Below are 13,254 nucleotides of genomic sequence, written 5' to 3'. Positions count from 1 at the left end.
GGGAGGCAAATCCTCTCACATTGTTATTCTTCAAGATTGTCTTATTCTAGAAATCATTTCATGAAATTCCTGGGAATATTGCTTGGGATTGCTTTGAAACCATAGATCACTTTGGGAAACTATATCTTTACAATTTAGTGTCTTCTACTCCATACATGGTACGTCACTTCTTTAGGCTGGGACTTTACTAATACAGTTTCATTTTTCTTTCCATAAGGTATTACAGATATTGGTTAAATCTATTCCTCAGTATCTTTTATTTTTGTTTTTATACAAAATTTAATGGCATCCTTTGTGTGTGTGAGTGATAAAATGTACAGAACACAAATTTTATCATTTTAACTATTTTTAAGTGTATAGTTCTGTGGCAATGGGATTACCATTTCTAAGTGATATTTTCTTTTCTTTTTTTTTTTTTTTTTGGCCATGGCACTCGGCTTGCAGGATCTTAGTTCCCCAACCAGGGATCGAACCCGTGCCCCCTGCAGTGGAAGCGTGGAATCCTAACCACTGGATCTCCAGGGAATTCCCTCTAAGTGATATTTTCTAATTGTTGTTGCTGGTATGTAAAATGCAACTGATTTTCATGTACTCATACCTAGACTTCTTACTAAACTCATTAATTTTAACAATTTTGACATACTTTTGGATTTTTCTATATAATTATATTAATTGCAAATAATGGGAATTTGCTTTCTCCTTTCCAATATTCACATCTTTTACTTCTGTTTCTTGTCTTACTGTACAGGAACTATGGTATAATGCTGAATAGAAACTTAAGCAAAGGCCCAAAACATAAATAAAAAAAGATTGATACATTTTATTTTGCTAAAATTAAGAGACACTATAAAGAAAATGAAAAGAGAAGCCACATTCTGGAAGAAGATATCTACTATAGTTATTGCCAGGGACACCTAAAAACCAATGAGTAAACAACAATAGTCAAATAGAAAAAAATAGGTAAAATACATTACAGATATTATTCTGAAGAAGATTCATGATTGGCCAGTAAAATATGACATGATATTCAATTGTATTAATAATTAGAAAATGAAAATTTAGGGCACAAAAGGCATTTTTAAACTCACTGGCAAAATTTTAAAATTGTACAATACCAATTGAGAGTATGAGCAATTGGATCTCTCAAACACTTGATAATAGTGGTAGTGAAAATTAATAAAATCACATTGGAAACAAAGTAAAGATGAAGATTAGCAAATTCCATGACTCTGCAATTCCACTCCTGAACATATAACCTAGCCTGTAGGACCTAGAGAAATCTCTGTAAGTGCCTCAGGAGATAGGTACAAGAATATTCAGAGAAAAAATATTTATAATAACACAACGACAACAAGGAGAAGCTAGAAACCACTCAAATATCAATCAAGAGAATGGATAAATTGTGGCATATTCTCATAGAGAAATACTGCACAGCATTGAAAATTAATGAACTACATGGAATTGATCACAGAATCATAATATTGAGTGAAAAAACAAATGGCAGAAGAATATTAAAATATTCAACCATTTATATAAAGTTCTTATGGTTTAGGAATTTGCACAAATGTCTTAAAACTATAATGAAAGCAAGGGTATAGGATTACCACTCTTTACACTGGGGTGGGAGAAATCAGAAATGGGATTAGAAAAGGACATAAAAGGACCTTCAATTTTGCCTTTGAAATCAAGTTCTCCTTGGTGGTCATTTTATTATTATGCTTAATAATTTATGTATTAAATTATTTTGAAAAAAATTTAGACATTCAGAAAAATTGTAAAATTTCTACAGAGCATTCCTGAATACCCTCTGTCTAGCTTCCCCTAATGTTAATCTCTTGTATAACCAGAATACAATTATCAGAACTAAGAAATTAAATCACTCAATACTATTAAATAAACTACAGACTTTATTTGTGTGATAGGCAGAATTCTAGAGGTTTTTCCCTCCAACAATATTCCCATTCCCTGGTTTTGTAAACACTAATTGTGGGTATGCTTGGAAGGGATTTTGCAGATGTAATTAAAGTTCCACATTAGCTGACTTTAGAAAATGGAGATTACCTGACTCAGATAACAGCCCTTAAAAGCTGAAGCTTTCTCTGGCTGATGGCAGAAAAGGAAGGCAGAAGAAGTCAGAGAAATTCAAAATACGAGAAGGACTAGCCTCACCAGTGCTGCTTTGAAAATGGAGGGGGCCACCTAAGAAGGAACACAGGTAGCCTCAAGAATCCCTGGCTGACAGCCAGCAAGGAAACAGGGATCTTGGGTCTACATTCATGAGGAACTGGATTCTTACAACAACAATGAAAGAGCTTGGAAGCTGACTCTTCCCAGACAGTCCAGATAAAAGCCTCAGCTGGCCAATTCCTTAACTTGGGCATTGTGAGACTAAGGAGAGACCCAGTCAAGCCCACGTGGGCTTCTGATCTACAGAACTTTGAGATAACAAATGTGTATTCCTTTAAGCTTCTAAATTTGCACATGGTAATTTGTTACACAACAACAGAAAACAAATATCATTTGTATTTTATCCATTTATCCACTAATGTCCCTTTTCTGTTGCAGTATCTCACATTGCATTTAGTTGTGTCTCATTAGTAACCTCCAACCTGTAACACTTCATCAGTCTTTGTCTTTCATGATACTGACGATCTTGAAGAGTGCAACAAACAAAAAATATTTTGTTGATTTCAAGTTTGCCTAGTGTTTTCTTGGGATTAGATTGAGTTATGTATTTTTGGCCAAAATACCATAGGAGCAATGTAACCTTGTCAGTGCAGTCTATCAGGAGTTCATGTCAACATGTCATATTACTGTTAATTTTAACCTTGATTGCTTAGCTAAGATGGTATCTGCTGAGTTTCTTTACTGCAAGATTACTATTTTTCTCTTTATAATTAATAAATATCTCAGGGGAGATACTTTGAGACTATGCCATCATATTCTTAAAATTTTGCTAATTTTAGCATCCATTGGTGGATCTTGTCTGCAGCAATTACTCTAACAATGGTTTTCTATTTCCCATATTCTGTCTATGCGTGTTAATTAGAATTCATCTGTAAGGAAGAGCTATCCCTTTTCCTTCACTTATTTGTTTCTTCAACTATTTATTTGTATCAGTATTGGCTCATGGTTATTTTACTTTATGGGTTATACAATACTATTGTTATTTATTTTGTTGCTCAAACTATTTCCCTTTTGGTCACCAGGAGATCTTTCAGTAGACTCCTGTGCCCTTTTGGCATGTCCCTATCATTTTATAAGTACTTCTTTACTTTTTAGCGCCTCAAGATACTCTAGGCTCATTTAGTATTTTTGCTTCTGCAGCCCTGGAAACAATGACTTCTCTGAGGAGTCCTGGTTCTTTTTACTGGGGAACAGTATTTAGAAACTAAAATGTGGGCATAAGTTAATGATGTGTCATTGTTCGGCCTTCTCAGCAGGTAAAGCTTGGAAATATAAGTATATATACCTACCCATGCCTACACACATGTATATTTAATTGTGCTATATCGTATGTTATAGAATAGAACCAGTCCTCTGTGAGGAGGACCTTCTTAACTTAGTAAGAGTGAAGGAAAAAAAAAAAAGAGTGGAGGGAAAGGTGCCCAACCAAATGTGGGTACTTAGCAGAATATTCAAAGTATTTTGTGAAAAGGTGTTGAGAGAAGGCATACCTTACTTGCCGGTAGTCTACTGAACTGAACCCTGACATAGTCACTCCCCCTCCACTATACCCACCAAGTAGTTGAAAGGTGAAACGAGAATATAAACCACTGATATCTAGCCCTCTAGCTGAATCAAAAGCAAAAAAAAAAAAAAAAATTTCAATAATTCACAGGTAAGTGGAGAGATTTATGATCTCTCAATGACTCACACTATTCTTTAGTAAATTTAATATCAGAATAGAACTACCATCACGCAAAAATAAGGCACCCTTCCCTGCCCTACACAGACAAGGAAAAACAATTCTAGCAGAAACCCATGCCAAAAACAACAATCACAAATGAAGTAGAAGAATATAATATGTGAAAACATATGAATTGTACTTTTAAAGAAGAACAAACACGGATAAGAGGAAACCTTTGGGCAAAATACTTCTTTGCCCTATTTAGGTAATTAAACAAGGACTCCATGAAACATGAGATTTTAAAATATAGGTAAGATGTAGGCAAAACATTCTCTGACATAAATTGTAGCAATGTTTTTTGGGGGCTGTCTCTCAAGACAAAAGAAATAAAAGCAAAAATAAACAAATCAAACTTATAAGCTTTTGCACAGCAAAGGAAACCATAAACAAAACAAAAAGACAACACACAGAATGGAATAAAGTATTTGAAAACCATGCAACTGGCAAGGGATTAATTTCCAAAATATACAAACAGCTCATACAGCTCAATATCAAAAAAACAACAACCCAATTAAAAATGAGAAGACCTAAAGTGACATTTCTCTAAAGAAGACATACAGATGGGGCTTCCCTGGTGGCGCAGTGGTTGAGAATCCGCTTGCCAATGCAGGGGACGCGGGTTCGGGCCCTGGTCTGGGAGGATCCCAGATGCCGCGGAGCAGCTGGGCCGGTGTGCCACAACTGCTGAGCCTGCGCTCTGGAGCCCGTGAGCCACAATTGCTGAGGCCTGCATGCCTGGGGCCTGCGCTCCGCAGCGGGGGAGGCCACCGCAATGAGAGGCCCGCTCGCCGCGGTGAGGAGTGGCTCCTGCTCACCGCAATTAGAGAAAGCCTGCACGCAGCAACCAAGACCCAATGCAGCCTAAAATAAATAATTTTTTTTTAAAGTGAATTGTTTAAAAAAAAAAGAAGACATACAGATGGTCAACAGGCACATGAAAAGATGTTCAACTTCGCTATTTACTAGAGAAATGCAAATCAAAACTACAGTGAGGTATCACCTCACACCAAAAGTCTACAAATAATAAATGCTGGAGAGGGTGTGGAGAAAAGCGAACCCTCCTACACTGTTGATGGGAATGTAAACTGGTGCAGCCAGTATGGAAAACAGTATGGAGTTTCCTCAAAAAATTAAGAATAGAACTACCATATGATCCAGCAATCCCACTCCTGGGCATATATCCAGAGAAAACTCTAATTCAAAAAGATACACACACCCCAATGCCAAGACATGGAAGCAACCTAAATGTCCATCAACAGATAAATGGATAAAGAAGATGCAGTATATATACACAATGGAATATTACTCAGCCATAAAAAATGAAATAATGCCATTTGCAGCAACATGCATGGACCTAGAGATTATCATACTAAGTGAAGTAAATCAGAAAGAGAAAGACAAATATCATATGATAACCCTTATATGTGGAATCTAAAAAAAAATGATACAAATGAACTTTTTTATGAATCAGAAACAAACTCACAGACAGAAAACAAACCTATGGTTACCAAAGAGGAAAGGAGAAGGGATAAATTAGGAGTTTGGGATTAACAGATACATACTACTATACATAAAACAGATGAACACAAAGACCTACTGTATAGCACAGGGAACTATATTCAGTACCTTGTAATAACCTATAATGGAAAAGAATCTGAAAAAGAATATATATATATATATATATTTTATATATATGTATAGAATACATATGTGTGCGTATATGAATCACTTTGCTGTACACTAGAAACTAACACAACATTGTAAATCAACTATACTTCAATTAAACAAATGTAAATATGGGACTTCCCTGGCAGTCCATTGGTTAAGACTCCATGCTGCCACTGTAGGGGGGTGGGTTCAATCCTGTTCGAGGAACTAAAGATCCCCACATGCCGCATGGCATGACCAAAAAAAGTATGTATGTAAGACAATAATGAGATGAAAAAAGAAAAAAGCTGGCAGAGCTAGTGAAAGAATAAAGGGAAAAATTAAATTATATAATTTTAAAACACATTAAAAATAGTAAGGAATCAAATTAATACTATAGAAATCTGAGTTATAGTTGGAAAGAATAGGCTTGAGAAAATCATACACAATATTAAGGGAAAAAAACATATGACATTAAATAAAAATAAGGAAACAATCAATCAGAGACCAATAAATAACTAGTTAGTAATGCTAAGGAAGAAAATAGAACAAGTTTAATACAAATTGAATACAGTAAATAATTTCCAAATCAAAAGAAAGATTGTCTCTGCCAGGTACAACCTGTATCTTGTATTCGTTTAATAAGATACTGGCTACTATGTGCTAGGCATTGTTCTAGTTGCTAAGAATACATCTGCAAACAAACACACACAAATATCACTGCTTTACCTGATTTTACATTTTAGCAAAGGGAGATGAACAATAAATAAAAAGAGTAAGTTATACATGTTAGAGTAAGGAGAAAAATAAAGCAGGGAGGAGGAGAGATAGTAGGGTGAGTATGCATGATTTCCCATTCCAAATAGAGTGGTCAGGAAAGGTCTTAGTGGGAAAGTGACATGTGAAGAAGGATAGGAAGGAGCAAACCATGTGGGGAAAAGCATTCCAGGAAGAGGGAACAGAAGGTACAAAGGGCTCTGAGATGGGAACCTGACTGGTCCCAACTAGGAACTACCAATCTGATGTTCAAGGAAGAGTTCAAGGCTAGAGAAAAAAATTTGGTAATCATCAGGCTATAGATGATATTTAAAACCTTGAAACTGTATCAAGAGAGTAAGTATAGTAAGAGAAGGTCAAAGACTGAGTCTTGAAAGTATCTGAATGCCTTGAGTTCAGAACCAGGAAGGAAGATGGGAGTGGCCATAGAAGTACAAAAACATAACAAAAATGCAGTGTCCTGAGAACCAAGTGAAGAAAGTGTATCAGGGAGGAGGGAACTGTCAACTTCTGCAGATGGTTTGATTTAGATGAGGTCTGAGAATTGCCCATAAGATTGTTTCTAGAAAAATTAATAATGATTCAAAATAAGACATATCCTAAATAATTATCTAAATTTCAAAGATGAAGAAAAACTTTTCCAAGTATCTGCCCAAAGAAATAGTTTATACAGAAGGAAAAAGACTGGCGTCAGTCTTTTCCACCATAGTTTAATGATGCTGAAGGAGAGAAGGGCTATAGCTAGAGAGTTTTCTGGGGAGTGACTCAATAGTTCTTCATCCACTTAAGTTTTACCTTAGATAAGTAATAAAATTTGTAAGGACTCAGGAAACAGATAACCCAAGATCCCATCTAAAAAAAATCTTGAAAATTTATTCTACTAACTGGAAGATGAATTTAAAAAGCACAACACTGTCAGTTATGTCTAAATAAGTGTAATTATTTATAAAATGTAATGTGATGATTATGACTCCATAGAAAATTTACATAATGTGAAAATAATAATCCCCTGGCAAAACTGACTATAAAGAAGGGAGAGAGTTAGTGGAGGGCTATTTTCTTTCATTTCTCAGAGTGGAGTACATTGAATTGAATACATTTTTGCTTCTGAAGTTGATGATTTAAGTATATTATTTAAAATTTAATGATAATCATCACTAGAACGAAAACTAGGTCTTCTAATTTACCCGAGGAAGTTGTCAGAATTCTGATACCAAAACTGTACAGAGAGACCACAAAAAACTCTAAAGTGATCCCATTTATTAATAGAGATATTAAAACCGTAATAAAAAATATTAGCAAAACAAATGTACCAATGTATTTTTTAAAATGTACCTTGACAGAGTAGGGTTTATTCTGTGAATGCAAAATGGCCTGACATGAAGAAATTTATGAAAATAATTTGCTGCATTAAATGAAATAAGGAGAAAAGCTACACCATTATCTCACAATCATATACCCCATTACCAAGATAATTTCAAATGCCAAAATTCAACATCTACTTGATTTGTTAAATTGAATATCTACCTGATGAAATTCTTAGAAAGCTGGAAATGTCACTGAGCCAAACTTGGGTCTGCTGGCCCACATGCAATAAAGCCAATCTACCAACACTAGGTTGTGTGAAGGAAAGTGAAGCGTTTATTGCAGGGCGCCCAGCAAGGAATTTAGGACAGCTAGTGCTCAAAACACCGGGGCTCCCCGATGGGTTTCAGCAAGGCTTTTTTTTTTTTTTTTTTTTTTTGCGGTACGCGGGCCTTTCACCGTTGTGGCCTCTCCCGCCTCGGAGCACAGGCTCCGGACGCGCAGGCCCAGCGGCCCAGCCGCTCTGCGGCATGCAGGATCCTCCCGGAGCGGGGCACAAATCCGAGTCCGCTGCACTGGCAGGCGGACCTTCAACCACTGCGCCACCAGGGAAGCCCTGAGCAAGGCATTTTTAAAGGCAAGGTGAGGGTTGGGGGTGGTCGCAGGGTCTCTGATCAGCTAGTGCACATTCTCTGAATGGTTGATGGTGAGGTAACAGGGCAGTGTCACAGGGGCCAACATTATTAATCCTTACGTGCCAGCAGGTCTGGGGGCTATGCTCATGATCATCAAGTAGTTTTCTTCCATTTGATGGTGGTTTTAGCATCTGTAAAACAACTCAGGAAATGTGCATCAGATACTATTTTTTTTTGGCCACTCGGCTTGTGGGATCTCAGTTCCCCAACAAAGGATTGAACTCCAGCCACTGCAGTGAAAGCCCCGAATCCTAACCACTTAGGTCACCAGGGAACTCCCCAAACACTATTATCTGGGTACTTCAGAGAGGAGCTAAAGCAGAGGATATGCGGGTGGGGTCTGTCCTGGAAGGCCCCATAGTGTCCTGCTCGGTTACAGAGACAGAAGAAAAGTTTCCTCTTGGTGCTAGTATACTTTTTCTTTTTAATCAATTTTTATCAGAGTATAGTTGCTTTGGTGCCAGTATACTTCTTACATCAATACTTTGTTGGTAATCTCCCTTTTTATTTTATTTTTTAATGTTTAATTTTTTTTGGCCATGCCTTGCTGCATGCACGGTCTTAGTTCCCCAGCCAGGGATCCACACCCCCTGCAGTGGAAGTGCAGTCTTAACCACTGGAGTGCCAGGGAAGTCCCTCTCCCTTTTTATTAAAAGGAGAGATAGGCCTCTGGTCCAGAACCTTCAGTAGATAATAGTATCTAGGTAGAATTTAATAACATTTTCTGTTTTCACTGTATTTGTTTTTATTTATGACAGCTCTTATGGCAAGTGATCGTGGTTTTTCCATTTATGATAGTGATATAAAAGAAAATAATTTTAAAATAAAAATATTGAGGTAAAAAAGTGAGGTGATTTAAAGAAAAATGTTAAGTAAACAAGAGTGAAGATGGTACATGGATAGAGTAAGAATTATGGAACTGGTATTGGAATGACTCAAGTTTGAGAACTGTTTCAGGCAAATGTTTCTTAAATAGGCCTGTGACTACATTCATGGAGGTCTGAGGGTTTTCTGCAACAATGTTTCAATTTGTCACATTTGTGTTTATAACATCTAAAATATCTTATAATGATACTCCAGATCAGGTGGATAACTTTCACAACAAAGTACTACCATGTGAATTTAGAGCCAATGTTTGTATTTCTATTTGCTTTCCTACCCATTAGTGCCACTTTAATTGTCTTGGGCTAATGAGAAAAGAGCAGAGAGGCTTGATATGTAGATGATGCATTTGATTCAGATAGAGGGTAAATACCATGGCATGCTAAGAAATGAAGGTACATAGAAAGTTATTGATACAACTGAGTCTTTGCCACATTGCCCACTGTCGTGAAGTTATATCCATGCTGGTATCCAGCTAATATACAAAGGTTTGGCCCTACTAGTAGTTTAAGGACATTAATTGCGAATGGTTGATACCCAATTAGTGCCAGTTACTAAATATTTTGAGCATCTCCCATATCATTGGCCAAAGAACCTTTGCTGCAGGAGTCAGCACTATATTCACATTGTGAACAAGGATTTTTTTTTAATAGTCAAACGATTTTGTCTTCTGAAATTAATAACTTTTGAATTTTTACATTTAATTTTTAAATCTATTTTGTTTACTGTTGGGTAAGAATCTAGTCTAATGTTTCTAAATATTTAACTGCCATTATAATAAAGTCAATGCTATTTTAGTCAATGCAACTATTTCAATCAATAGTTAGAAAATTATTTTGGGTCAACTACTTAAGTATCTTTTCTTTAAAAGCAGTCCAGAGGTGTAAATTACAAGGTTACATGGATGTATCCTTTTTTTAAAAAAAAACTGTAGATTTCAATGTATGTAAATTTTACCTAAAAGAAAATAATTGAGTGGAATGGTGAAGAGTGGGTGATGTTGTAGATGAGAAAAGAATGTCAGAATATTGATGTAGAAAGTCCTAGAGTAAGACTCTTAGAAAACAAGTGAGAAGAAAGAAAACTTCATAGACACTTAAGTTGCTCATGAGAAAAATGGTCGATGAAGCAACAATGTGAAGAGGGGACAAGGCAAAAATTCTGTTATCAGTTCTCAAAAGTAGATGCCTGAGAGTAACTGTGGAAAAGTACATTCTGTGCATTAAGGTTAGGAGAAAAAAAAAGTTATTAGGAATATAGTCTGCCTTGGGTTTAGCAAGAAACACATGCTTGAAGCTGAGGGGTAGTAGGGTTAGGGGTTGCAAAATAAACAGCTTTTGATGAAGTAGTGGCTACAGAAGAATCTTAGCCCTTTACATCAAGGACACTTAAAGTTTGGTTCCCATACTATCAGTGGCAACAGCACCAGCTAGAAATGCAAATTACTGGGCCCCACTCCTGAAGCAGAAACAATCAATTTGTTTAACAAGCCCTCCAGCAGATTCTGATGCATGTTAAAGTTTGAGAACTACTGCTTGCTCTACACTGATAATTTTAAAATTATCAGTGATTGGTAGTTGGGGATCATTAAACAATTCCATTTATTTTTATGTTTAAAATTTTCCACAATAAATGATTAAAAACTCAAAAAGAATATATTCATATATTACTTATAAAATTAAAAAGTTAAAAATTGAACATAAAAGCCACTTCCCTGGCGGTCCAGTGGTTAAGACTGTGTGCTTCCAATGCAGGGGATGCGGGCTCAATTCCTGGTCGGGGAACTAAGGTCCCACATGCCACATGGCCAAGAGATAAAAATTAAACAAACAAAAAACTAGACTAAAAAAAAAAAAATTGAACATAAGGGAATTCCCTGGGGGTCCAATGGTTAGGACTCAGCGTTTTCACTGCCATGGGACTGGGTTTGATCCCTGGTTGGGGAACTAAGATCCCGCAAGCCACATGGCACGGCCAAAAAAATTGAACTTAAAATCTAAAATTGTGGTAAAGAACCATTGAAAAAAATTTTCCAATCCTCTGTGGGTTAATCCTTTTGTAAAAATACAATAAAAATAACTAAAAATTGAAATAAAAAACAAATACACAATATTAATCCACTTTTATTATTAGATTCAAGAAAAATATTTCTCTGTCAAATTGCTATGAAAATTTCTAGACTCTTATTCTCATATTCCATTCCTACCTTGTTAGGGACTAGTTAACAATTTATAAACCTTTTCACAGTCCTCACCAGACAAATGATTCTTGAATTATGTTCTCAAGGAATTCTGATGCTTTGTAAGCTCATAATAGTAATATGAAATAATAATTATTAATAAGTATAAACTTACTGAGCACTTACCATGTGCTAAACACTGTTTTAAGTGTTTTTCATGAATTCATCTGTTTAAACCTTCCCTAAAAGATATTAGAAAAAAGAAAAAAAAAAAGATATTAGAAAAGTACTATTATTATCCCCTCTTCAGGAAGCTGAAGCACAGAGAAGTTGGGTAATTTGTCCCAGTTCACACTTTTAGTAAGTGCTGGTTTATAAACTTTTTTTGTTTTTAAAGTTTTGTTTAAAAAAATTCTGACAAATCAGGAAATGGGGGTTTAGGAGTGGTGGTGATGCAAAAGAGGGAAGCCTTGGGGTGGGGACAGGGGATTCTCAGGGGTAGGTGGCAGCAGTGTCTACTTCACCCCCAACCTGTGTGTCCTCTAAAGGGTCTATCCAATGTAGGAGGAGATGTCTATCTCATCAGAGTTCATTAATATTGACCTCAAAGTGATCCTGCCCATCATTGAGGATCTTGGCATCCTTCTCACCTGACACAAGTGTGATGCCAAGCCCTTGGTGCCAAAATGGCCTGATCTGGCCACATAATATAGGTAGGTATCAGAATCCTCAAGAATGTTGTCACTAAAGGCAATGTTCACCTGCTCAGTGTCCATGCGTCAGCCGAATAGGTTGGTAGCCACAAGAATTCATCATTGAGAATCTTTAAACTGTTGATCCCGGGAAAGCCTCTCCTCCCAGGGGTGGCAATGGCTGGGATGGGACGTTTTCCTCCACTATGAGCTTGGCCAGGGCAATGCAATGCTGCACAGACTTCACAAAGATTTAAGATTCTAAACTAGCTAGTCTGGCTCTAAGACCACTCTTTACCATACAGTACTATTCATTTCAGAGGTGTTCCTTAACCTAACTCAAACAGTGCCCCTTTCTAGTTCTTTGTTGTAGTGAATAGAATTTCCTCTCTTTTTGTGAGCATGGGCGAGAGGGTCCTCAGTTTGAAATCAGGCAGGATCAAATATACTTAAGCATCTCTGAAGAGATATGTTGTCCTCTATTTCTAAGAGATCTACTTCCAAGCTGGGCCAAGGAAACTCCTAAGTGAGAACACACCCTCAGGGTAGAGAGTAGAGTGTACCAGTCTTAAGTACAAAAGGTCAGTCCTTAAGGGGAATGATGATTCTTAAAAGAGGGTAGTGATTATCACTCGGATTGTTCTCCGGCCTTGTCCCAGACTCATGCCTAAATCTTAAAGGATTTTCTGAGAATGAAAATGGAAAGGGCTGTTTTATTAAAAACTTTGAGAGGGCTTCCCTGTTGGCGCAGTGGTTGAGAGTCCGCCTGCTGATGCAGGGCATGTGGGATCGTGCAGCTGGGCCCGTGAGCCATGGCCGCTGAGCCTGCGCGTCTGGAGCCTGTGCTCCGCAACGGGAAAACTTTGAGAGACGTTGGGACCTCAGTGATACAGTATGGTAAAAAGAAAAATTACTCTTGAAAATCCACTGCTCAATGTCCATGCCTCAGCTGAGCAACTGGGCTGGCAACTGCTACTATAGGACAGTGACGAGAGACAGCATCTTCAGTGCAAACGTTGGAGTGCCCTGAACCAAGCACTGGTCATGTTAGCAGCTTTACATGGAAATGATTACATCAGGGCCAGGAACAGGCTGAGGAAAACGGACATAACTCATGGTGGCAGAGAGGTCAGTGAGTATGCAGGAAACACTTTCAACTCTACTCCT

At 37.1% G+C, this 13,254-nt stretch overlaps 1 protein-coding gene across 3 annotated transcripts in view; it reads right to left on the bottom strand.

The window, feature by feature from the left end:
* Nucleotides 1-13,254, bottom strand: part of HSDL2 (hydroxysteroid dehydrogenase like 2) — a 126,221-nt gene that overhangs the window by 109,533 nt on the left and 3,434 nt on the right. For all 3 annotated transcript variants that reach the window (XM_033858404.2, XM_019946410.3, XM_019946414.3), the window contains exons 2-3: nt 11,582-11,637; nt 8,394-8,465 (exon numbers count right to left, since the gene is read on the bottom strand). In XM_033858404.2, the coding sequence (XP_033714295.1) occupies nt 8,394-8,446 (53 nt within the window). In that variant the 5' untranslated portion in view covers nt 8,447-8,465; nt 11,582-11,637. The remainder of the gene's footprint in view (nt 1-8,393; nt 8,466-11,581; nt 11,638-13,254) is intronic.

Source organism: Tursiops truncatus, chromosome 6 (assembly GCF_011762595.2).
Source record: "Tursiops truncatus isolate mTurTru1 chromosome 6, mTurTru1.mat.Y, whole genome shotgun sequence".
Lineage (NCBI taxonomy): Eukaryota > Metazoa > Chordata > Mammalia > Artiodactyla > Delphinidae > Tursiops > Tursiops truncatus.
Note: the sequence above shows the minus strand (reverse complement) of the source record. Positions and strands in the feature narration are given on the sequence as shown.